Raw genomic sequence first — 21,776 nt, 5'->3', positions numbered from 1 at the left:
CAGTTGCCTTCAATTGTGTGCCATAGATGTTAGCTATATATATTATCATATAATTGCATATCTATATAAATTTATATATGTAAAAGATTTCTATTCCGTATGATTCATATATGTTTCAAAAGTTTTGTTACGTTTGGTACAACATGTTGATGGTACGAAAAGTTCCCTCTGGAATAGACATTGAACTGAATCCTTTATAGGTTGTCCTCGACTGATTGTGGATGTGTGTGTAAACGCGTCTTAGCAAAATATAGACATTTGATCCATAGCTGATCTGATCAGAGTCGCCTTCAACTTTTCGCCTATATATATATGTATGTATATATTATATGTACATATATGGCTACAACTGTACAACTTTAGACCTAACTGGCGCATGGCAGGCGATGCCGCCAATATAATCATGAGCCCGTCGCCGTTCCAGCCGGGGCAGCGGCACCAGCGCCACGCCCGAATCGCGGCAGATACAGGCCAAACTTGGACTCGATGCCTGTCAGCAGCGGCACAGCCGCGTGGTAGCCGCCAATGTGATCGGGCTTGGGCTGCTCCGCGCCCAGCGTGGCGTCCAGGGGCAGGCCCGGCTTGGTGCCGTGCGAGCCCTTCGGCTGATTGCCGCCAAAGTCCACGTAGAACAGGCGCTGCAGCAGCTCGTAAGTGACCAAGGTGACGCCGAATTGTGGCGATGAGCGGAAGACACGAGCTAAACAGCAAACACAGAGAGAGAGAGAGAGAGAGAGAGAGAGAGAGAGAGAGAGAGAGAGAGAGAGGAATTATAGAATGATTTAAAACCATTATAGTCCATGTCTACTTACCGGCTGTGCCCTTCCAGAACGCTCTTGGTCCCTCTTCGGCCATAATCTTTTTGGTGGCATCCCAAACGCCCGTGTAGGTCGTCTGGCCCGTGCGAGCGGCCACCTGCAGTCGCGTCTTGATCACGTCCGCGGGCGTCACCAGCGAAGCAGCGGGCACACCCGCAATGGCGCCAGCGGCCAGCAGCGATACCGGATTATTGTAGCCATCCTTGTCGGCCAGCGCGGCCTTGACGTGCGCATAGGTTGGGAAATAGATGGCCGAGAAGTTCACATCGCGCAGCAGGCACGCTTTGGCCCCTTTGTAGAGGCCAAGGAAGCCCAGTTCGCGAACCACGGAGAGCGCACTTATCTTGGAGCCGCCAGCGATCTCGCCGGCCACCTGCAGTCGAATTTTGACTATCTCCAGCGGATTTGTGAAGATGACCTGGGCGGCACCACCACAGGCGCCGGCCACAACCTCGCCCCAGACGGGAATGTTGCCGCGCTTGTCCGACAGATTGTCGCGCACAAAATCATTGACAGTCAGCTTGATGGCCTTCTCCGGGGCGACGCCCATCAGCTGGGGCAGCAGACCGCGATAGAGGCCGAGGATGCCCTCGTGACGGATGACCTGTTGCATATTGATTGATTATTGATTATATTATAATAATATATCATATAAATTTGACGTACCTTCTTGAAGCAATCCCAGGAGTTTCTATAGGCGACCTCGCCGATCATTGAGCCCGTGCGCTGATTCTGCATGCGCGTCTTCACAAGATCAATGGGGTAGACCACCGTGGCGCCAGTAGCTAGGGAAGGCAGTGGTGAACAGTTTAAAGACTTGTTAAGCCCCAAATACTCTTCGTTGGCTTACCGCCTGCAAAGGAGGCCAGAGTGAAGCGATAGGTGGCCTCCAGCACCTGAATCAATGCCGATCGATCACTGGGGCTGTCGACGGCCTTAATCTCGGCCAGACGGTGAGTAATATGCTTCGTATAGTGCTCCGGCCCGATGTTGCTCAGGTCGCTGTAGTCGATGCGGCTGTGGGTACAAACGATTTGAGCAAGTGGTTAGTGAAAGGATCAGGATGCAAGGATACCCACACATAATGAACTAAAACGAATTTACACCGAAGGGGTGATGCATGGCCATAAGGATTTTTGATTTTCGTATCTTTTTTGGTTTATAAATTTTTGCGAGGGAGGAGAATCGTATGGCTTATTAACATTTCTCTTATGTTCTCTTTAAGAACAACAACACTTGCCTACTTGGAGAAATCTTTTTGCGTTTCCACCATCTTCTAATATTGTGATAAATACGTTAATGTGAACAAAAATTTGTATGAGTTCGAAAAAGAGAGAGAGCAGGGAAGAAAGAGAGAGAGAGAGAGAGAGAAAAGATACAAAATGTCAACGGTTATTACAAAAGGAGAGACAAACACGCGGGAGGGACTTGATTATTCTTGTTGAATTTCGAACATTACTGACCAAATGAATTGCCTACAAATGAAATAGTTTTCGTTGTTGTTGTTGTTGAGGAGGTGGTGGAAATATTAGTGACCTAGATGGCTTACCCCGGCTGATTAACAGCGCCCGTTATCTGAAACAATATATCAATTTCCAGCGGGGTAATCTGGCTCATGGTTTGCGCCGCATAGAGCAGCTCATCCTTGGTGACCATCTCGGTGCGACTGCCCTTGGTGGCGTATAGATAAATCTGCTTGATCAGCTCCATGTTGTTGAGCAGCGATGTAAATGCCATGAAGTACGGAAAGCTAACTCTGTGACCCTCGGTGACCTATGAAAAGGTTGAATTGGAAATATGCCATGACAGAGATGCATATAAAATATGTATATAGACATACCGCCAGCAAGTTATCCTTGACATCGGGCGTGAGTAAATGCCGCTTAACCTTAACAATAATGTCCTGAAAGTCTAGGGGGGATATGAATCCAGTGCCAGCTGGATCTTTGCTGCGGAATGCCTCCATTGCGTGCTCCTCGTGGAAGTCGTGCAGCAGTTGCGTGAATTCAGCATAGTTGATAAGACGCTGCTTCTTCTACATATATATATACACATATACATATATATATAATATTTATAGGGGTGTATGGGAAATCGTTTAAGTGTGTGCTTTAAAAATAAACATGTTTCCGTTCACGTACATCACCAAAGTAGCGTTTGATAAATGTGCCATCTAAGCTAAAAGGTATCTTTGAGTGCAGTTCAGTTTTTTGTACGACATCAGCGAAATCAGCTGCACGAGTAAATAAATCAATAAGTAACAGATCAAGAGCAATAAACAAATATGTGCATAAGTACCGTATGAAACAGTGCCGTTGCCTTGGCGGTCAAACAGCTGAAAGGCAGTTCTGTAGAGTGCATCTGGGGCGCAGAGCAAGCCCTCGAATGCCTGAAATTCCGGGAACGATATGAGGCCATCTTTGCTCGTGTCCGCAATGCCGGCGAGCAGGCGCACCGATTCCTGAAGAGAGCAAGGGTTCAATGTTTAGTCGTTGGACTACTAAGTGGTGATTAGTTAAAGCAAAGACTTTATCACAGGAAAAAGTACAATCCAAAGACTTCGACCCGGACGCACCTGGGAATCAATTCCAGCTGCGAGCAGCGAAACGATTGATAACAAAAAACAACCGATTTAAATGCCGTGACGTCGGCAGACTTTCGCACGAGGCTGACAAGTGATACCGAGTGGGAAACCGGTTCATTATGAATCAGTTAGCTCTATGAGATAAATGTATTTTAAAGTTTGGCTGATTCGCACAGATCTAATGCTACACAGGTGAGCGTTATCTCCACTCAATGAGCTTGTTGATAAGAGGTGCTCCGAGTATAGGCTTAGGCCGGACGCATGCTTTGTTGCAGCCGTCGTTGATTGCTTATCACAAGACAAGCAAGACTGTATGTATGACCTTGTAATGACCCAATGATGCGCCGTTGTCAGTGACACGGGTTTTGTTTGTCACGATGTCGTGCTTGCTGCTGTCTTGATGCTGCTACTTACATCATTGAACGCCGCGTCTGTGAACAAGCCCAGAAATTTGCGCACGAAATCCTCGCTGGTCATATAATGCTCGCCATCCTTCTGCAGCGAGGCGTACTTCAGAAAAACTTCTCTCAGTTTGTCAGTGCTGGCGCGCTTCAGCAGCGAGGGTGTCTGCAAGAGAACAAAAACAGATAACAGATCGTATGGCGACGCATAGCACAGATTGTCACAAATATACGCGCACATCTCGCACGCGCGCTCTCTCGCGCTAACGCTCTCGCTTGATGCCTCTCTTGGAATGGCAAACAAAAGCAACACGTGTCATAAATATACAAAGTGTGTGTGCGCTCTCTCCGCTGTCGCTGTCGGGCGAACTTAACTTACAGTGGCGGCAATTGGCATTTTATTGATATTTGTAATTATTTCGCCTAGCAGCAGTGTGTGTGTGTGTTTTTTTAATGAACAAATCTAGCTGGCATTAATTAGTGCATCGACTTGCGCCGAATCCAAACTGAACCGAACCAAACCCGTTGCCCAACTGAATGCCCGCAACGGCCGCACTTCATTCCATTGCAAAGCAGAACTCGTCGCGAGAGCGCGCAAATTCTCTCTTCTTGCTTTTCGTTTTATCTTTTGCCTAACAGCGTCTGATCGTTCTGCCTGTGGCGCTCTTAAATTTCGCTCTCTCTCTCTTCTGTGACGGGGCTGCTCTTTGACATTTCCGCCTTGTTGTTGACATCATAAATTAGGCAATATTTATGGTTTGTTTGCAAACACTTTTCGAAATGCGCGAAGAGTGCAAAATGTGCAAGGGCAAATACTCTTAATTATTGGCTGGGAATTTCGTTTATTGCCAGCCAGGGCTAATCGGGGGTCAGTGCTGCTGTAAGCAATTCCGTCAACAGCGAACTGAATCGCTTTAAAGTCATTCACATTTATCAATGAATGCGTTGACGTAATACGATTATCATCCGATGAAATTGCCATTTGCTCTTTTCGTTTGCTGCAGAGAGAGAGAGCGACAGTTGTATGTAGATTTCCATGCACACACACACGCACGCACGAGCACACGCACAGGTGATATGACAGCGAAACACAATAACAAAAACAATTGATTGCTTTGAAATCAACAGAAAATCCATTCGATTGAGTCCTGTATTGATTTCAAGGCTTATCAGCTTGTTTATTATTTATGCAGTGTCGCAGTTGTTGTAGCTTATTCTGTTTTTCTGTTTTCATTTTGTTGTTGCTGTTTCGTGGATGAATATGAATTCTGGAATCTGAAGTTTTTGTTTGGCAGCAACCAACTGGAATATGATATAAATAATCTATATATCAACTACAGCGCGTACGCTGCCAGAGAGCACATTAATCAATTTATTTAATTTATGAAATATATAAAAATAAATAAATATAAATATACATATATAATAGTTATATATATAATAGTTGATATTCTTCTGTATTTTTTCTTTTAAATAGAACTTCTTTTTGGGAATAAAATATGGTAGATCAATTTAATTATCACCAAAAAACTAATATTCGATCGATTCTAGAGATTGTTTAAATTTCATTCTAAAAATAGTATAAAAGTTTCCAGGAATAAGAACAGAAGACTTAAGGATATGAAAAATGTATGCTTAGCAAGCTTACTTATCTAACTAGTAGATACGAGTGCATGGTAATAAGCCTGAAGAAATTGAGGCTGTCAAGTATACTTTCCTTTTACTTGGAATAATTCTGTTTCCCTTACATTGCAAAGAGCGCACTTTATAAGCTGCAATTATTTTATTTTTCCCATCTGCATAGAGCACCGGATAATTCACTTGCTGCAATGGAATCATCATCAACCACAAATCAACAGCTCGTGCTCAGATTATGCAGTAATGAAAGGAATCCTTGTTGCCAGCTGTTTGGCTTAGCACAAAGCATCACGCAGTTGCACATTGAACTTGAAAGCCGTTAAACAAACACAAACACACACACAAAGGGAATACATATAAAGTATATTTATATATATGAATATATATTATATGTAGGTTTTTGGGCTTTGTATGCAGAGGCTCCAAATATTGCACATACGCCTCGTGTGTCGCTGCATTTTTACTGTATGACTAACACGGCTGCTGTTTGTTGTTGCTTTTGTTGTTGTGCCTGGCTAAAAGTTATAATGAGGTCGTTTGTCTACCTGGCTGTTGCTCCACAGAGTCAAAGTTCTCAGGCGGCCGTAACGACGCACCTGACGCTGCGCGTCACGTGTTACTGTCTGCGCTGCTTATAATATGTGTAAATATATATATATTCATGTTTGTTTTCGTGTCTCTATGCAAATGGTGCGCCCCTGAGAGCAAACAAATACTGCATAACTTTTAGCGATTCCTGTCAAGGTCAGTCCGGCTGTTCATTATCGCCATTTTGTCAGAGTCGCATGACTGGCGAGCCGCGCGGGGGGGCTGAGCGGGAAGCGCGATGAAAGTAAATCACACAAAAAAATAAAATAAATTTATATATAAATAAAAATAGTTTGAGCTGAGCAAATCGAATCGAAAGTCTGAATGTATTTTACGAAATAGTACTAAGGCTATGCCAAATAGAGAATTCGATTCCGATAAGTGTAACTAAAGAGCTTGAACTTTGCATTGAATTCAGCTACAGTTAATTGCAGTAAGCCTCATTATCGCAAGTACAAACGAAACTTTAATGTGCTACTGGGTGATTACGTATACGCAACGTCGGACTGCCCATATAATTGGCTGTGGCAAAAAAAAAAACAGCAAATCGCCAACTATTCAACTACAGTGAAAATCAACTAAGAGAGAATGCGAGAAAGCTTATGAAGAAGAGAAATTGTCAGAAAATAATGAGCCAGGCCAAAGAGAATGAAAGTAATGTAAGAAGCAGCAAGTGACTCCAATTTACTAACATAAATAAACAAACGGCATATTAACAAAAAAAAAAAAAAAAAAACATTGAACAAAGTTAAAAACAGCTTGAAGTGTATAAAATAAATAAACAAAAGCCAGCACAGTTTCCAGTGGAAATTGAGATAGCGTCGAGAGCTAATTTAGCCCCTGTCTGAAGGTGATTTTGCCGTTGTTGCTTGACATTAAAGTGGAGACCGAGCGACGGCCGTCATCAAAACAGATGATGCTACGGCGAGCTTTTTTCGCGTAGATCATATGAATGTGACTTGCCGTTTATAATTATGTTGTCTGTTTTGTCTCTTTTCTATATATACAAATATATGTATCTACTGGCTATACGAATTCAAAATATTGACAAGTGGCCGTCGTAGAACTTTTGATGGAACATAAAAATCGTATAAATATTCATTGATAAGCGGTATTTTATAAGAATTTTAATATTATATATAAATAAGATTGCATATCTATGCAATATTAACTTTCATATATACATTACAGGAAGTAGCTTGATTAAATTTAATTTGGACTTTTTGTTTTATTTGTTTAGATAACTATTCACTGAGATAAATATGTGATAAAGCGCTGGTCAGTCCAGGGATCACTTAACTATAGCTATAGCTAGGTAAAACCTAACTGGAAGTTGATAAATGTTAATTGAATATCTGCATTGTGTTGCAGAAAATTATATAACTAAGCACTGAATGGGTTGATCAATGATTTTATATATGATTTGATGATAGCTGTATATCTCTGATGAGCTATAATAATAGTTTCGAGATGAAGAAAACTTTTATTATTATTTTGATTACTTTTTTTAATATTCATAAGAATTTCTTATTATTATATTATTTTTATAGTCAGTTTACCTCTTCCATTGCTTATCAACTTTTCTATTGAACTGAATTGAATTGAAATAAAGTCCTGCTCAACACTTTTAGCGCTAGACACTGTAAGCAATTTGATTATTCGTGAAATTGTGGCTATAATTATTTCAATTAGGCTCTCGCAATCTATTCCATTTGTTTCTCTAATATTTGCTGGGATATTATCGCGTATCTCGGCTAATTTATTCGCTCGTTTTGTTTACAACGCCAACTGTTGCTGCGAGTGCACAGCTGCTGTCGCTGTCGCTGTCGCTGCGTGATAATGCCAATGCCAACGGGCTTCCAGGTTCGCCGATTGCTATGAATTTTCACGCGCTCGCTCTCTGTATTTCTCTTTTTCATATATGTATATGTATACACGTATATATTTTTCTTAGATATATTTTTCACTATATATATTTCGATGGGCAGAGGAATTTAATTTTAATTTTGACTATATCGCGCGATTCGCGTTCCTTTTGCCGAGCTGCGTGCGCTTGCGACGCTTCACTTTTCCGTTCTGAATCAAAATCTGAGGTACTGGCAGCAAAAGCTTTTCCCAGTAATATACTACCCCAGCGAGACGAGGCGACGTCAACGTCGACGGCGACGGCGACGTCGACTGCAGCAGCGGCTGACAAGCGGCTGGGGTTTACGTTTATGCATTTGTATTTGTTGCTGTTATTGTTATAATTGTTTCTGTTGCTGTTTTTGTTTTTGTTTCTGCTTTTTGCTTTTGTTTGTGTGCGTCATTTGTAATTTGCTATTGCATTATGAATTCGTATTCGTGTCTCTGTCACTGTATTTGCACTTGTGCTCGAGCTCATTTCATGGGCCACAACAACAATATGCTCTCTCTATCGGCTGTGTGGGCAGAGCTTTACAATTTGTTTACTTATAGGGTGCAACATTTCACATACAATAACAACAACAAATTATAGTCTGTGTGTGTGTGTGTGTGTAGCAACAACAACCACCTGTGGAGCAGACACATAGTGAACAGAGGAAGTCGTGCAAGCTGCCGCTGCACAATCCCCTTACCTGATGGAGCTTTCCTAGGTGCATTATGTCTATGCATATTCCCAGCGAACCAACAAAAGCTCCACTCCGCCGGAGAGCTTGGCAGCTGGGCGCACAGCTGAAAGACTAGCTGCTGCCATCACTTACCAGGGCGAGAGACTAGAGCTATACTCATATATACATATGTGGCATCAGATCTTGACGATTTCCATTTAAAGGTCAACTTTGCGGTTTTAACGTGGGAGTTTTTGAAACAAGGTTAAATTAACTATATTTTGACGTAAACTTTGTTTTTGCAAGTGTTTGCCAAACAAATTTACTTAGAAGGAGGGTCTTAAAGATATATGGAATAAAAAGTGAATAGAAATAGGAATAAAGGGAAAGAGAAGAAAAAAAATGTTTTTAACCTATTATTATTAATTAAAATAAAGTAAGCTGAAAACAAAATTCAAAAGAAAATTATTTCATTGGACCAAAAATCTATTAATATTATAATAATAGTAATATTTACATTTTCGTTTTATATACATATATAAAATAATAATAAAACTTTAGTATATCTTGTGCATATATATTTTTAATTTAATTTTTTGCTTAGATAATTTAATAATTTTAAATATATTTATGAGATAATTGGATTAACTATTATCATAAAATTATATGCCTTAAGAGTCTGGCATATTTATATAATATATATGTATATTATATTAGATATGGACAGACATTAAGGGTTATAAAACCAACGGGTAATTCCACTTCGAGCGTCAATAAAAATAAAATGTATATATAGGAAAAATTTCTAAACAATTTCATACAACAAAATATAAATTAAACAACAATTTAACACTACTAATAAAAAAAAGATCAATTCAAGCAATGAATATATACACTCTTTGACCTTGGATCTTAATTGGATTCACAACGTTACTTAAAACGTGATTGTATTGGTAGAGTTGGATAGTGTGTTGAAATGTATTACTATGTGTATATGCAATCAATCAAATAGTGTCGATTAGCTGTTGTCAGCACGTGCACCGCATTCTACGATTGGAAAAGCTAAAGCCCGCGTTGCGTATACGCCGCATTGGCCGGCCGGCCGGGCCGAGTGCACGCACGTGAATCGCGCATGGCTGTGTTAAAAATAGTTAGAGACAAGAAAAAGCACACACATGCACACACACACACACACACACAATGAACATGGATAAATATAAAGAAAAGCACGCGGCGCTCAGAGAGTGGCAGCACGTAAATAAGCCCATATATCTGAGCATGCTGACTGGGTCGAATGGCAGAGCTAACAAGGCTTTTGAAAAGCGAGCTGCATGCGATTCGTGAAATGAAATCATTTACAATTATGGCTGGAAGAAACACGACACAACAACTGCGGCTCCAAATTCAATTCCCAGCCCAAGGCCCGTGGGGAATGGGGAAGGGGGAGTCAAAATGACAATGTTAAGACCTTTAACTGCGTGCGACTTCCATCAGCTGATTTTGTCAGCTGACGAACGTCTTTTGCGGAGCCAGGCACGAGCTGAAGTCACTTAAGGCTCAATGCCTCTGCTCAACGGCAGACAGTAAAAACTTCCTTGAGTGGACACTTGGCAGTGCAGTAAGGACATCCGAAGTGGCGTGTTTCTTGTTAGCCATGGCCATCCAAGTGGCTAAGGATGGGCGTGACAACGATAAGCCTAGTCTAAGGGCCATATAGATAGCGCGTATACGTAATTAGATTCTTAAGCTTTTAGCTGCTGATGGGAGAGCGCTTATCAATGTTTATCTGGCGAGTGAATACTCTCAACATATTGTGCTGCTTGACCTCTCACACATTGTCAACATGGCAGGACTTTTGTGTGGCTATTGAAAAAGCCATTAGACTCACGCACACACAAGCACACACACACAAGCACACACACACACGCACACGCGCGCATAATATTTGCGTTAATTAAACGGTTTTAATTAACACTCGGTGCACATATTGTCGATTACTCACTTCTTGACATTGAACGCTATCCTGTCCTGGTATCCAATTAATTGTGTTCAATTCGTTCATTGGCATTATATATACGATATTACGATATGTCGACTAGCTAAGGGGCGGGCTACAGGGGAAAGGAAGTGGAGTAGTTGGGCTGGATATTGGCACAAAAGTTAATTTGGCAACCAAAAAAGAGCAAAGAGCAAAATTATGAGCAGAACTTGATTTGGTATTAAGCGCGGCGTTTATATATTTTCCCGAATGAAATGTTTAATCAAGGGCAAGGGCCACACGGCAACGGCTACGGCAGGCGACAGGACCCCTCCCCCCATTCGCTTTAGGCGGCTCGCTTGATGCGCTCGTTCGGGATGCGTGCTGCTCTTTTATCGATTGTTATTCACACCACAAATATTAAAGTTGTTTTTTGTACAGCAACTCTATGGTTTGTAATTAAATTATTTTTAGCCTGCTTGCGGTCGCAGAATTCCGGGCTCTGCTCTATGAGCTGAACGGACTGCACGAGCCGAGAAAACACGTAAAACTGCGGGCGGGAAATGCAAACGCTAAGGGCTTTAACGCTAGTCGGGAAATTTTAACAGCGCTGCCCAACAACATTGAAGTTAACATAACATTTCTAATTGGTCCAATCTGAATCTGAAGCCAAAATTGCCGTCAAATGTAAACAAATAAGACATTGCAGACTGATGTTACTTTAACAGCAGCAGTCAATGTTAAAATAAAAATTTATTTTCAATAAGTTAAAATATTGATAAAAAACACAGTTCATTAAAATAATGTACACGTTTATTAATTTAAGCAATTTAGTAAGCATAGATAACACGATTACCATTTAGTGGCTTCACTTCAAACAACATGTTATAGCATAGTTATTATTTTCTTAATTAGTATCTTTTTCTTTTAGCAATATTAGGTAAATATATATAAATATCAATATTTTAAACATTTTGCATTGGTTGCTTTCATAGCGATTTGTGTAGAGTGTAGAGTTCTTTAGAAGATATAATAAATACATGCATAATTAAACAAAACAATTTTTAACAAAAGTATAAGCCACAATTGTAAATCACATTAAAGAATTTATATGTATGTATGTATAAAGCAGATCCTAAATGTATGAATAAACTGCAATTTCTGCTAACCGAAAGCTAATGTCTGTCTGCCTAATGCCATTCGTTTATCGCTTCTAAATTTGCAAATGCAAAAATACAGCTAAACAGTCGCAAAATATGATTTGTTGTTGTTTCATTGAAATCTCTCAGATCGTTAATCACTACAGTGTGTATTTATCCGCTTCTCCGGTTACATCGAGCAAAGACCTCGCTCTAGTTGTCTCGCTGAATGATGCTGTTGTTGTAGCTCTGTTGCTGATTTGTTGCTGTTTTTTTGTAGCTTTTGTTAAATTCGCTGCTTTTGCATCCAGCCAGTGGATGAACCCATGTGCTCTTAGCTGGTAGAATTCTGTTGCCGTGTCGCTGCTGAGTTAGACCAGAATTTCAGCATACTATCTGCGCAGATCGATAACCTTGATCTTGGTCTGGGCATCTATCTTGATGTGCTGTGCATCCATGAACAGCGGCGGATCATTGGGATGTGGATGAAATCCGCTTTGCCGGCACTGTGCAATGTAGTCCAGGCCATACTGCGGCGTGAGTAAGAAGAAACCGGTTCTAAAAATAAACGCACACATTGCTCACGTTTCCGAATCGATGAGAATAAAAGCAAAGACAAACGCAATGACTCACGTATTGTACTTGGGCGCACAGACGATGGCGATTGCCTCCGGCATCATCATCTGGTAGGAGCAGTGCGTGTGCAAGTCAACGGAGGACAGAAAGGCCGTCTGGCTGGGATGGGTCTGTCAATGAAAGTGATGTGAATCATTCATTAGTCAATAATATAGGCAGGGGCTACTCTCACGGCCACCTACATGTATCCAGCCAAGCGTAATGAGCTGCATTTGATCCTGGACATCGAAGATCTGCTCCTCGTGCATCGTGTTGCAGCTGTCGGGCGTGCCCTGCTGCTGGGGCGCAATAATGTGGGTTATATAGAGTTCATTGTGGGCCAGGTGGCCGGCGAGGACGCCGCAAGTCTCGATGTTATTGGAGGTATTGGCATGCGCCAGCTTCAGGAACACATCCATGGTGTCGCCGGGCACATTGACGCTGCGCAGTGAGCCAGCCAAGAGCGAGTCCGTGCGATTGAACTGTGGCTTCCGGCTGCGATCGAATGTGGGCTTTGATGACGAGCTGTAAGGTCAGAAACGGCATTAGTCCGCTGATTAAGATTCTCTTAGTCTGCACTCACTTGGCAATCTTGTCGGCGGCACCAGCCTCAGCTGCCATTGGCAGTAGGAGACCCGAGTTGGGCAAGTTGTTGCGGTTGGTGCCCGTGGGGAAATCGTTTGGATAGACCACCTGATCGAGCAGACTCAGATCTGGGGCCGTTGGCTGGCTGCTGGGATCCATTTGTACGTGCAGATTGGCGGGTATGAGGGAAGGAATAGATGATGCTGCCGCTGCCTTCTTGGTGGCCAACTGCTGCTGGCGCTCTCGCTCCTGTTCGCGCATTCGCTCGGCCTCCTTGTTGGCCAGAAACTGTTCGTATTCACGCTGGTACTGGGCCAGCAACTTGTTGCGCAGCTTCTCCGTTGTGGGCATGATCTCGTCTTTAATCGTCTTATTGATGGCCTTCACCTCGGCTTTAACGCTGCCATAGTCCGGATGCTGGCGTATCTTCTCAATGAACAGCGTCATGTAGCGCATGTACAATATAAATGCATTTTCATGGTCGCCCTCATTCAGATAGACGTTGGCCATGCGCAAGATCTCCGTTCCGGCGCGGTAATAGCTGCGGAGTAGAAGGAGACGATTCGTTGGCCACAAATAAGTCAACCCAAATAAAATATATTTTTGTTTTGCTGCCTATAGGAATTGCAGTAAGAAACCCACACACACACACATGCACAGGCAGGCAATTACATATGCATGTGTGTGTGTGTGTGTGTGTGAGAATATCCTTCAAAAGACAAATGCGCATGCAAGGTCTTCGCCTCTGCGAAGTGTGGGTTGACATTGGAGTAGAATTTCCGCTTGGCGCCACAGCTGGGAATCTTTGGCTGCTCTTCAACTTACCGCGACACTTTCATATTCTTGTCCACATCGATGAGATTGCCGCAGTGGGAGAGATTTTTAATGCGCTGCTGTGGCTCCACAACGCCCATGTTCATATTATTCACGGCCTTCGACATGTTTTTTTATTCGAGCTTCCTCTCTGGTTTTTTTTTTTTTTCTTTTGGCTAGGCTTCAATTTTGTCTCTGCGTGTTTTTGTGTTTACGGTAGAGCTTGGTTGCACTTCTCATTTGTAGTATTGCCCTTGCCAAGGATTTGATTATTTTGTAACAATTGTCAGCGAATTACTCATTACGCAGGTGTTTGTGGTGATGGCGTCGCTGGAAAACTGTGAGAACAGCTGTTCGGTGGAAGAAAAAACTGAAATATATCCCTTTAACAGCTGAGTTAACATCTGTTGATATCGACTGTTATCGATAGTCCGCCACTTGCCCGATAGCTTTATGCAGATTGCCCGCGCAACTGTTAACGTAAAATTGAGCAGTCAGTTAATATTTGAATAGCACAAAATGTATTTGACACGAGTTTCAAATCAACTAATCACAATAAACCAACACTTGCAAACTTTTGCTTTGGACATTCCAATAATCCTTATCGCTCTACAAATTATAGCTTGGCTAATCTTCATACACATATACGTATAAGTAGTTATCAGTTATTATTTTTAAAGACCCCCACTTGAGCAGACTTCAACAATTGATTGGCTACTCTAGCTAGTTATTTGTGGAGCCTGCGTGTGGCTTGTAGTGTGAGCGGCAGCCTATTTGTTTAATATCTTGAAGTAAGTTAATGCGATCTATTAAAAGATTTACAATTATTTGCCAAACGACTGCATAGTTCAAGTGGCTGAAGTATTGCCTGTTTAGGGTGAGTTAGCTAATCTCTAGTTGTGATCTGCGATGATAAGCTATCAAAGGTAACAACAACGGCACAGCCGAGGCCATAAATCCGAGCTTATCCAATAGCAGCTGAATGACAAAGGGTAGCTGAGGCACTCAAACAAAGACCACGTTTCAGACTTCAGCTCTGATAATGCACAGCAGTTGAGCGAGTGAGCGACTGACTGCATGAGTCGATGACTAACTGAGCGCTGGATGGCAATCAATGTAAAGCAAAAATAAATAAAAACTGACCAAATGCCATTCAAAAAAACACAAGCAAAATAATATAAATAAATAAACAAAACGCAAGCGTGGCCGGAGCGACAAAACAGAGAGGGTAAGAGTGTAAGTGAGACAGAGAGAGAGAGAGAGAGAGAGAGAGCGAGAGCGGGAGCGGGAGAGCGAGATCGTTGTTCCATCTTGGTCAGTCAGTGGCCCAGTCATCGAGCAGCCGAGTGCCAGATTGGGCGCATAGCGGGCGTCATTTTTTCATTTTCAAAATCTCCAGCGCGACGAAACCGAAAAGAAAAAAAAAAAAAAACCTACGCGACTTCGAGCCGAAAATCGGTTTCAGTTTCGTTTTCTGTCCATTGCTTGTGTTGTGAGGGGGGCGTGGCAGGCGGGAAGCGCCAAGTCTCTTGTGTATCGCAGATAAATATACATATATATATACATATATATATGTACATATGTCCCATCGAAGTGGCATGTTTTGAAATCTTGTTTCACATTTGGAACGGAAAAAGTTTTTGCAATCGCTCCGGCCATCGAAAATGTCCAGCAAATAAATAATTTTTACGTGTTAGGCCGCAAATCGCGATCATAATTAAACAGTTAATTGGGGGGCCATAGCGTGAGATAGGCCAGCGATCCAAAGCAGCTGAAAACAATGCGCAGCCCTTGGCTTGCACTCCTCCACGTAGAGCTGGCGAATTAGTGCTATTTAGACTATTTGTCGTATTAGCAGCCAAAATAGTTGAGTTCGTAATTGCTATTAGCTGCTCGAGCTAATCAGTGCCAAGGCAAAGGAGCCTCGTTGCATAAGCTAACTAACTGTGCTGAGTGCCGCGCTTAACCTCGAAAATCAGTACGAGAATCGCGATTTACAAACACACACACACACACACAGCAAGAAAAAAAAGTGAAAAAAGAAAAATAATATAGAAAAAAAAAGAAATAGTGTATGAAAAGGCTCATCAGCCCGCCATATGAACCGAAATCTTTTGTAATTCGCTCAATTGGATGCCAGGAGATACATTTGAATCTTTTGTAAGTGATGCGCACAATGAATGGCGAGTGGACTTCGTGGACCCAAATTGTCCGAATTAAAATCAGATAAAAGCCAATTGCAATTCGGATAAAAGCGGAATTGACTATAACTGAGTAAAATAAGCATTAGGAATTTCCAATTCTATAAAAAACAATGCAATCGATAAATACTACAAAAGATCTGCACTCCAGAAATGAAGCTGGAGGAGAAAGAGAAGAATATGCTTGTATAATAATAAGAGCTATAATTTTAGTGAACTACAAGCTTGTATTCCAACTTGTGTTCGAGTCTGTATCTGTATCTGTGAATCTGCGCTCTGGCCCTGCAGCTGTTATCGTTGTGCCTTTGTGTGCTATACCCTAACCAAGTGATGTGCTTCCCATATGTGCTGACATATGATGTGACATATGAATATGTATGACATGGAATATCTATTTCGTCATAGAAAGTATATTTACTATACCCATCAGCTCAGCCATGGAACTCTTATGGCTAACTATATTAAATCAATATAGTATTCCGTACCAGTAGCACAGATCTACATTTATCTAGTATTAGCACAGATCTTCAGCTACATTTATCTAGCATTAGCACAGATCTTCAGCTACATTTATCTAGCATTAGCACAGATCTTCAGCTACATTTATCTAGCATTAGCACAGATCTTCAGCTACATTTATCTAGCATTAGCACAGATCTTCAGCTACATTTATCTAGCATTAGCACAGATCTTCAGCTACATTTATCTAGCATTAGCACAGATCTTCAACTACATTTATCTAGCATTAGCACAGATCTTCAGCTACATTTATCTAGCATTAGCACAGATCTTCAGCTACATTTATTCTAGATTATTAGATTTATTTCTCTAGACATTTTCACCTATGAAAATAATTTAAATTCATAATATTAAATACAAATACAAATAGTTCGCAGCGTATTTCAAGTTCGTCTCTTTAGGCTACTTTAAAGTTTTTTTTTTTTTGGCTTTTAAGTATTTTCTGTGCTTTGCTTGTCCAATGCCCGCTGTCGCTGCTTTTATTTTGTGGTCTTTGGCTTGGCCAGCGGCATATGAGTATGTATTTTATTTAATTTTCGTTTTCAATGTCGGCTTGAATTATGCAAAGCGCGCGACAATCTCAATAATTGTTGTGGATAGTGTGCGGGGGTGGCAGGGCAGAGGTGGGGTAGAGGGAGCTAGGCTGAGCGGGAGGGGGGGCTAGGTGCTACTTGGAGTGACATGGCATGGCATACAAAACAATTACTCACACTCGATTTCCCATTTAGAGTCTGTTAAATAAATATAAAGTTCTTTTGTGTAAAACGTGGCCCGCATGCAATCAAGAAATATATGTACATAAGCGCAGAGAGATTATCTGGAAATGGGAACAAAAGGCGCATAGTAAACTGCTCCTCAACTACTTTTGATTTCAGTCAAGTCGGCATTTGGCCACGGGCCAACGATTACAGCACCAGCAGCTGTAGCAGCAGCAGCAATTACAACAACAACAACAACAGCAACAGCTTTGGCAGCAGAAGAAGGCTAACAATTTCGCAAGCTGATAAAAACCAGTTTTGAGTAACGAGTCACATTTTGTCTTTGTTGTTGTTGCTATGATTATTGTTGTTGTTGTTGTTGCTCTTTCTGCCAGCTGATAACAGAGCAACAATCACCAACGATTGGCCATTGTTGTTGTTGTTGTTGTTTTTGCTTTGCATTGATTTAATACGCACTTATCTATTTATTGTGTGGATGCAACTGGCGAAGGTCACTGCGATTACAGACACCTCAATAAATTAGCATTTGCCGCTGGCCAACGACCGCATTATGGTATCCATATAAATGTTAAGAGACGTCAATATACACACGTATGTATATATATTGCTGTCTATTATATAGACATCTTTGGTTGGTCTGGCCCTTTGTTTATGTAGTGTAACACGAATTTTGTAATCATTTATTGTCAATATTTGCTCAATACTTTAAGGGTAAATTCATTAAAGGGCCGTGAAATTGGCAAGCTTGATAAGAGGCTTCCCCTATGTTGTCATAGATATACGCGAATGGGAATAATCTAATCAGCTATAGGAAAGTATGTAAAGCTCAATGAGTCTATAGGCTGATTCAATTGCAATTCATTATATGACTTTGGCTTTATAGAGATTGTGGCGAGCGAGCAGCTGAAATCTGTTTTGCATTTAAGTTGAATTCATTTTAAAGTGAAGTGAAGTGTGGACATAAGAAAATTATTATACACACATACCTAGAATAATTTATATATGTTTTACATTCATATATTATTTTATACAACATATATGGTTACTCATATTGACAAAATGAATCAGTATAAATATATTCCAAAGTAGAACGGTTCTTTAGACTGTCTATCTTTGTGAGTGCTAAAAATAAGATATTTAAGCCCACTAGAGTAGGGAAATATCTCAATAGATATAGGAGATAATTAATTTGAAATGCATTAGAATTGATACATCTTTAAAAGTTTCTGTGGCTAGAGCTATAAAAAATCCAATTAGTTGTAGACTCCTTTCTGAAGCCTGCTGATGATAATAATAAGTCAAAATGGAAAGTTTTTATATATTATTATACCCTGAACCCATTGAAAATGGGAAATCAGGGTATAGGGTTTTTTTTTTATTTGTTTAGTTTAGTTTTAGTTTATTTTTTTCTGAGAAACTTAATTATGTTGTTTAATTTTACACTAGATGAAATTACAAAATATAATATAAATTATATATATAATATAAAATATTCATATACAGTATACCAATAATGTCTTCGTACAGCAGCAACTTTTTCTTTTAGGAACTAAGAAACCTATACATATTTACCAACGTTTAGATGGAGACTTATCATTAAAAATAATTAATCTTAATCTACAAAAAAGAAAAAAAAATAATAATAATAATAATAGATTATAAAGGGACCCGTTTTTGTTACTTTATATTCATTCGAGGACATTTTAAGTCTTGTAAGCTTTAAGCTTTAATAAAAACGCTTTTCATTTATTAAATCTCTACCTACTCCCACTCTCCCTCTTCCCTCCATTTCTCGCCCCCTTCTTATCTCTCTTGAATACCTCAAACTTACCAAATATAATTAAATTTTAATAATTGTTTCTTTGCAGGTAAATTTTCATCGCAATCATTGAGCCGTAGGCATGGCTAATTGGAAACTTAGCCTCATCACGCTGTTGGCGCTTAGCGGGCTCAGCTGCCTGGTCAGCGCCTACCGAGTGGGCGTGGGACGCGCGGACATCACCGGGCCGCCGGTGGAAATTAATTTCGTAAGTTTGTGACAGGCATTTGACAGGCCGTTGAGCTCAAGTGAATTACCTGCCCAATCCCCGACACAGATGGGCTATGCGAACATCAAGCAGATCGGACGGGGCTTGCACACACGCACCTTTGCGCGCGCCTTCGTCGTGGAGGACGAGAAGGGGCATCGCGTGGCCTTCGTCAGCGCCGACTGCGGCATGATGGGCTACGGGCTCAAGCGGGAGGTGGTGAAGCGGCTGCAGGCGCGCTACGGCAACATTTACACCATCGAGAACGTGGCCATCAGTGGCACCCACACGCACGGTGCGCCCGGCGGCTTCCTGATGCACTTGCTCTACGACATTTCCATTCTGGGCTTCGTGCCACAAACCTTTGAGGCGATGGCCCAGGGGCTCTACCTGGTGAGAGGCGGGCTCAAATATTAACAATGATCAATGACTAATTAATCCGCATTAATCCCGTTCAGTGCATCAAGCGCGCCACGGACAACCTGGTGGATGGCCGCATCTACTTCTCCAAGACCATTGTGCTCAACGCTAACATCAACCGCTCGCCGACATCGTATCTGCGCAATCCGGCGGAGGAGCGCGCCCAGTACGAGCACGACACGGACAAGACGCTGGCGCAGCTGCGCTTCGTGGACAAGGACAACAATCTGCTGGGCGCCTTCAACTGGTATGCCGTGCACGCCACCTCGATGAATAACACCAACAAGCTGGTGACCAGCGACAACATGGGCTACGCGGCGCTGCTGCTGGAGAAGGAGTACAATCCCAATAAGATGCCCGGCAAGGGCAAGTTTGTGGGCGCCTTCTGCTCCTCGAACCTGGGCGATGTCTCGCCCAACATCATGGGTCCGAAGTGCTCCCTGTCGGGCAACGAGTGCGATATACTCACCTCGCACTGTCCCAAGGGCGAGGGCGAGTGCTTCGCCTCCGGTCCGGGGCGCGACATGTTCGAGAGCACACAGATCATCGGCCAGCGGCTGGCCGAGGGCGCGCTGAGCCTGCTGAACGAGCAGAGCCAGGAGTCGACGGCACGCGAGGTCACCGGAGATGTGCGCTTCATCCATCAGTTTGTCGACATGCCCAACTACAATGGCAGCACGTACAATCCGCTCACACGCAAGCTGGACAAGATCAGGGGCTGCCAGCCGGCTATGGGCTACAGCTTTGCGGCCGGCACCACTGATGGCCCCGGAGCCTTCAGCTTTGAGCAGGGCACCACCACCGACAACCCCATGTGGAACTTTGTGCGCGACTTCATAGTGCCGCCCACCCAGGAGGACATCAAGTGCCATGAGCCAAAGCCCATTCTCCTGGCCACGGGTCGAGTGAGTGCCTGATGTTATGAAAGTGAATAGTAAAGGTGCCCATTGTTATATTATTCTCCTCTTAGGCAACCTTCCCGTACGAGTGGCAGCCCAAAATCGTATCCAATCAGATCCTCAAGATCGGCGATGTCATCATTGCCGCCGTTCCATGCGAGTTCACCACGATGGCTGGGCGGCGCTTGCGGAATCAGATTAGAGCCGCCGCCTCGGCTGCCGGTGGCATCGATACGGAGGTCATCATTGCCGGCCTGACCAACATCTACTCCAGCTACACCGTCACGCCCGAGGAGTACCAGGCGCAGCGCTATGAGGCCGCCTCCACAATATTTGGCCCGCATACGCACACCATTTACATGGACGTCTTCGAGCGCCTGACCAAGGCGATGATGCACAACCAGACTGTGGACGCTGGACCCAGTCCGCCTTATATGAACGACGTGATGCTCTCCCTGAATACCGGCGTGCTCTTCGACGGTCATCCCATTGGCACTGACTTTGGCTATGTGAAGACCCAGCCCCATAAGCAGTACGGCATCAATGACACCGTCAGAGTCACCTTTATTTCGGGCAATCCGCGCAATAATCTCTTCACGGAGAAGACATACTTTTCGGTGGAGCGTAAGATCAACGAGGATCGTTGGAAGATCACCTACACGGATGCTAGCTGGGATACAAAGTGAGCATTATTCTAACCAACTTGATGACCAAGAGTCTGACTGTTTCTTTGCAGAATGGTCTGGCATCGCACGAACACAATTCTCGGCTTCAGTGAGCTGGAGATCATTTGGAACATCAGTCCCCAGACCCTGCCGGGCGAATATCGCATACGGCACACTGGAGAATACAAGTATATACTAGGTGGGAAGTACCCCTACGAGGGTCTCACGCATTCCTTTACTGTCAATGAGGATTAATTGCCCTCAGTTGATCAGTCCAAACTAATCAGTGTATTTATTTACCACGCATAAAAGATGATGAAAAGCTTTATATTCTAAACACTAATCAACTGAATGCCAAATTTATTAGAACTTAAATAAAATGAGTACGAAAAGGAAATATAAAATATATATGTGAAGAGATGAAAATTAAGTATAGTTCCATATATCATAAATTGGTTAATTTACTTGAATATTTTTCCTCTTCATGCATTTGAATTCATTTGAATCGCGCGCCAACTTGAAAACATTCCACAAACAGCTGTTTCGATGGGATCCACACTTGTGCACAGTTCACTGGAACTTGTTTTTTGGCTGTGC

General features: G+C 42.4%; 3 protein-coding genes across 6 annotated transcripts in view; 1 reads left to right on the top strand and 2 right to left on the bottom strand.

Moving 5' to 3' along the window:
- CDase (neutral ceramidase) overlaps positions 1–21,583 on the top strand; it is a 192,232-nt gene extending 170,649 nt beyond the window's left edge. The window contains exons 2-7 of one of the 3 annotated variants that reach the window (XM_089265470.1): positions 15,754–15,889; positions 19,037–19,195; positions 19,265–19,588; positions 19,654–20,520; positions 20,586–21,196; positions 21,251–21,583. In XM_089265470.1, coding sequence (XP_089121596.1) covers positions 19,070–19,195; positions 19,265–19,588; positions 19,654–20,520; positions 20,586–21,196; positions 21,251–21,434 — 2,112 coding nt within the window. In that variant the 5' untranslated portion in view covers positions 15,754–15,889; positions 19,037–19,069 and the 3' untranslated portion in view covers positions 21,435–21,583. Of the gene's footprint in view, positions 1–14,411; positions 14,521–15,041; positions 15,890–19,036; positions 19,196–19,264; positions 19,589–19,653; positions 20,521–20,585; positions 21,197–21,250 lie in introns of those variants that run through there. The other 2 variants (XM_089265471.1, XM_018109125.3) reach the window with 2 other exon arrangements.
- Positions 70–11,132, bottom strand: aralar1 (calcium-binding mitochondrial carrier protein aralar1). 2 transcript variants are annotated; one of them, XM_089260157.1, is made up of 11 exons: positions 10,602–11,132; positions 3,817–3,969; positions 3,117–3,279; positions 2,960–3,051; positions 2,659–2,853; positions 2,368–2,591; positions 2,059–2,094; positions 1,669–1,835; positions 1,485–1,603; positions 813–1,422; positions 70–700 (listed from the first exon to the last, which is right to left on the bottom strand). In XM_089260157.1, exons 1-11 carry the CDS (start codon positions 10,665–10,667, stop codon positions 402–404), a joined length of 2,124 nt encoding a protein of 707 aa, XP_089116283.1. In that variant the 5' UTR covers positions 10,668–11,132; the 3' UTR covers positions 70–401. The 2 variants fall into 2 exon arrangements, with proteins under 2 accessions (XP_089116283.1, XP_017964626.1); XM_018109137.3 differs by lacking the exon at positions 2,059–2,094 and having other exon boundaries at positions 10,602–11,131.
- On the bottom strand, positions 11,373–14,218 carry LOC108656928 (STAM-binding protein-like A). Its single transcript, XM_018109347.3, has 5 exons — positions 13,742–14,218; positions 12,915–13,457; positions 12,535–12,856; positions 12,350–12,462; positions 11,373–12,274 (listed from the first exon to the last, which is right to left on the bottom strand). The coding sequence occupies exons 1-5, from the start codon at positions 13,855–13,857 to the stop codon at positions 12,109–12,111; spliced, it is 1,260 nt and encodes a 419-aa protein (XP_017964836.1). The 5' UTR covers positions 13,858–14,218; the 3' UTR covers positions 11,373–12,108.
- Positions 21,584–21,776: the final 193 nt, after the last annotated feature.

Source organism: Drosophila navojoa, chromosome 2 (assembly GCF_054131105.1).
Source record: "Drosophila navojoa isolate 15081-1374.11 chromosome 2, UAZ_NAV_1.0, whole genome shotgun sequence".
Classification (NCBI taxonomy): domain Eukaryota; kingdom Metazoa; phylum Arthropoda; class Insecta; order Diptera; family Drosophilidae; genus Drosophila; species Drosophila navojoa.
Note: the sequence above shows the minus strand (reverse complement) of the source record. Positions and strands in the feature narration are given on the sequence as shown.